The 3,830-nt window shown below is 38.5% G+C and overlaps 1 protein-coding gene across 10 annotated transcripts in view; it reads right to left on the bottom strand.

The window, feature by feature from the left end:
- LOC106522672 (neural cell adhesion molecule L1-like protein) overlaps positions 1-3,830 on the bottom strand; it is a gene marked incomplete at its 3' end in the record, with an annotated part of 68,941 nt that overhangs the window by 15,573 nt on the left and 49,538 nt on the right. For all 10 annotated transcript variants that reach the window (XM_014015786.1, XM_014015785.1, XM_014015789.1 and 7 more), the window contains 3 exon segments: positions 109-231; positions 2,540-2,744; positions 3,478-3,593. In XM_014015786.1, coding sequence (XP_013871240.1) covers positions 109-231; positions 2,540-2,744; positions 3,478-3,593 — 444 coding nt within the window.

The raw sequence follows: 3,830 nt of genomic DNA, 5'->3' as shown, positions 1-3,830 counted from the left end.
GTGTGTGTGTGTGTGTGTGTGTGTGTGTGTGTGTGTGTGTGTGTATACACGCACGCATGTGTGTGTGTGTGTGTGTGTGTGTGTGTGTGTGTGTGTGTGTGTACATACGGAGGTGATGCAGCAGGAAATAACCAGACAGGATGCCATTCGTCACCCGCGGCGGCCCCCACACCAGCAATACTGAGTCTTTCTGAGTGTTGGAAGTGGTCAGTATGGGCACTGACCCTGGAACTGTGAAATACAATACAACAACACATTCAACGTATGGGTAAGACACTTATAGCAACATCAACAAGGATTTTATTACCATGATCATCGTAATTCTAAATTATTATGATTACAACATTTGGAAATAATGCCACAAAAAGAGTCTAGAAAATAAAATCTCGGCTCTACCTCTGAAGTTCAGATTATGTTTACACTGCTCAATTAGCAAAATTCAGATTTTTTTTTTTGGCTTGGATGTTCACATTATATTTTAAATGGGACCTTGATCAGACTCCAGTGGGAACTCTTCACAGAACTGTGTGCTCAGAAAAGGATGTGACTTCTCATTAAGTACGCTGCTTACAGAAGTAAATGTAGATGCTACATGTTAGCATGTCGATTCGGAAGTTCTGTTCTGTAGCGGAAGGCATGTGAAGTTACAAGATTTAAACAGCATGACTTGAGGTTAGTATCAATATTATTACTTAGAATGATCCGCTCACCCCCCCACCGCACTGATGTAAAAGTCAGATGAAATGAGACATGAGCATTCAGACTGTAGTCGCTTTGAAATACATCAGATATGTGTCCAATTTATTACCACACAGTGAAAAGGCCTGGGTCAGATTTGAAAAAAAAAATCAGATTTGTCACACTCAGACTGTCATGAAAACATCTGATATGGGTTGTATTTGCCTGCAGTGAACGTAGCCTAAAAAACTGGTATCCCTTGTAAAATAGACTTGCCGAGTAATCACCTTCTAAATGTTGACCAAACAATAGAGATAAAGGTTGACTTGATAGACAGAATCTCAAGGCATAGGTTAGTTTCTGCTGCCTTTTGGACAAAAACAAAAAGAAAAGCAGTCCACCTGTTTTATGACCTGAATTTACAATCTTCTTCTTTTTATAGGAAAAGATTGTGATCTCCACCGAATATAGAACAATTTCCATCCATTGTTTTGGGGAGATGGGGTGGCTAATGGTCTTGTCACCTTTGTTTAGGAGCTTGACTTTGCCAAACAAACCGAGGCGAGTGCCGCTTTCTGCCCCCTTGTTGCACACACATCTTTGTGATAGCATGGCAGAAGAACTTGTCGAGAAGAATAATGACAGAGGAGGCTGAAGATGTAGAAAACTACAGGTAATTAAGTGTCCACCTGAACAACAGATGGGCCTTATGGACAAACAGAAAGAGTGGATGGGGAGACTATCTACTGAGGACAACCAGACCTATCAGAGTGCAGCAAGAAGCTAAAGATCACAGTCTTACTCTCTTGACAACCAGAAAGCATTTTTACTCCCCAGTTGTTTGGAATGTGATAAGGATACTTTAATATTACAATACTTCTTAAAATAAAAAAAAATCTGTTTTGTGAGAAAATTATTATTTCGACCATTGTACACATACATTATTTTTCTTCCACCAAGCCATGAAACCAGCAGGCTCAAGAGCTCAACCCAGGTATCCATCTCCCCAGAGACCTGCTTCAGCTGTTTCTGGGGGATCCCAAGATGTTTCCAAGCCAAAAATAATCTGTTTTTTTCTTAGAGTCTACCTTCAGTGGGATGAGTACAGAAAGCCCCACAGGAAACCACCCAGGAGATATCTTGATCAGAAGCCAGAACTACCCCAGCTGACATCTTTCGATGTGGAGGAGCAGTGGATCCACTCGGAGCTCCCTCAATGACAGGTCTTCTCAGCTTATCATTAAAGTCTGAGACCACACACACTCATTTCAGCTGCTCATATACAGACTCTTGTCCTGATTCATACACTGTGAACAGACAAGGATTGGAACGTAGATCAGTAACAAACAGACCAGAGCAACGTCGCCATTACTGCGGACAAGGCCCTGATCCACTGATCCAGACTTAGAGACAAGAAAAAACTCAAAAACTGTGAACTTGGGGAAAATATCCAGACTCCCATCTTTTAATCTCAGTGTCTGAAGGGCAGACAGCAGGTCAGTAAAGAGAAATGTTGTCAGGCGAAATGCCATTTAGGCTTTAAGGATAAGCTGTGAGAATATAAAATCAATATGAAATCTGATAGAAAGCCAGAGAGTTGAGGTAAACACAAGTGAAGGATACGCAGCACTTCTCTGGTACATTGTTCAGAGGTGGTGACCCATATGTTTTAGTTCCAGTCTGATTCAATGTTGCATGAGTTTTTGGTATGCTTGAATCAAAACAGGTGTTTCTTCTATTATAGACAAACCTAAATTTGTGGTAGTTCGAAAATATTTGATTAGTTTTTTTTTTGTGCCCACCAAAATGAATGAATAAAGGAGCATGTGGAGTTATCTGGTGTATATTTCTGTTATCTTACCTCCCTCTGGAGTATTAAAGTTGACTGGATCGCTCTTAGGCCCTTTTCCCTTTTTGTTAAAAACGCTGACGATCAGTTTGTACTCCGAGAAAGGTTCAAGCTCCGGCACGATGACATGACTCCAGTTTCCAGGAAAAGACATCGAGTTGGACTTATTTAAAATCTTGCTGGGGTTCAGGAGACTTTTGATCTTCTGCCAGTAAACCTGGGAGATGGTGGCATGGAGGTGGGGGAAAAGACGGAAAGAACAAGAACAGAGAAACAGATTTGGATAATTAGGAAGCTATTTTTCACATTTCTATTTTAAAATACAACAGTGCCACCGACATTCTTCTAATGGCAATGTCCAGACTGATAACAGAAACAACATATATCTATTAAAATATTAATATTAAAAAATGTTTACAGTTTAGCAAAAACGAAATATGTGATATAACATATTGTCTAAAACTCTGATAGTCCTGGAAAACCACCAGGTGTCATAATGGAGCTGCGGAAACAATTAAAACTTACACCCAACTTTGTACTCATAAATGCCTCTAAAACACAAAAAAGAATGCAGATCAGATGGTATGTTGTTTTTTATATATTTAAATGTCCAAATACACAATGGAAAACACATTTGCCACTGTTTTTAATATCAGAATATATTTACTTCTAAGTCATAGCAATCCAACCTAAAAAACTTGTTTTCACTGTGTGAATACAAGAGGAAAGTATGAGTGTGGATATAAAAAAGTTCATATTTAACATAAACACCACTATGGAAACTTTGCTGTAAAAACATGTCAGAATACTTCTTTGCAGCACTTAAAATGGAAGATGTGCTGCTAGCAAAAAATCGGGCCTTCACAAAATACACTAAAACCAAGAGGATTTAGAAATAGAATGGAATAAGTGTAAACTAAATCCTACATTTTCAGACTGTAATAACTCACATTATAACCCCCTAAATGACCTCGCACTGTGGCTGGTGTAACAGGGGTCCAGCTGACTATCACAACAGTGGAGTTGATCACCTCGACTGCTACATTCTGTGGTGCTGCAGTGGGAACTTTAAAAGAAAGAGAAACACAAGTGCATATTAAATAAAACACCAATTAAATTAAATAAACGAATAAATTTAACTAAAGACATTTTTTTTCTTGTTTACAAGCTTCTACCTTAAGTTGTAGTAAAAAACAAACAACAATAAAAAAGGTTAGGATCACACATTAACATACATGGGCTTAAAAAAGGAGAAAAATATCTAGATTTTTCATTTACATATACATACATATATATACACACA

Source organism: Austrofundulus limnaeus, unplaced genomic scaffold, assembly GCF_001266775.1.
Source record: "Austrofundulus limnaeus strain Quisiro unplaced genomic scaffold, Austrofundulus_limnaeus-1.0 Scaffold134, whole genome shotgun sequence".
NCBI classification, from domain to species: domain Eukaryota; kingdom Metazoa; phylum Chordata; class Actinopteri; order Cyprinodontiformes; family Rivulidae; genus Austrofundulus; species Austrofundulus limnaeus.
Note: the sequence above shows the minus strand (reverse complement) of the source record. Positions and strands in the feature narration are given on the sequence as shown.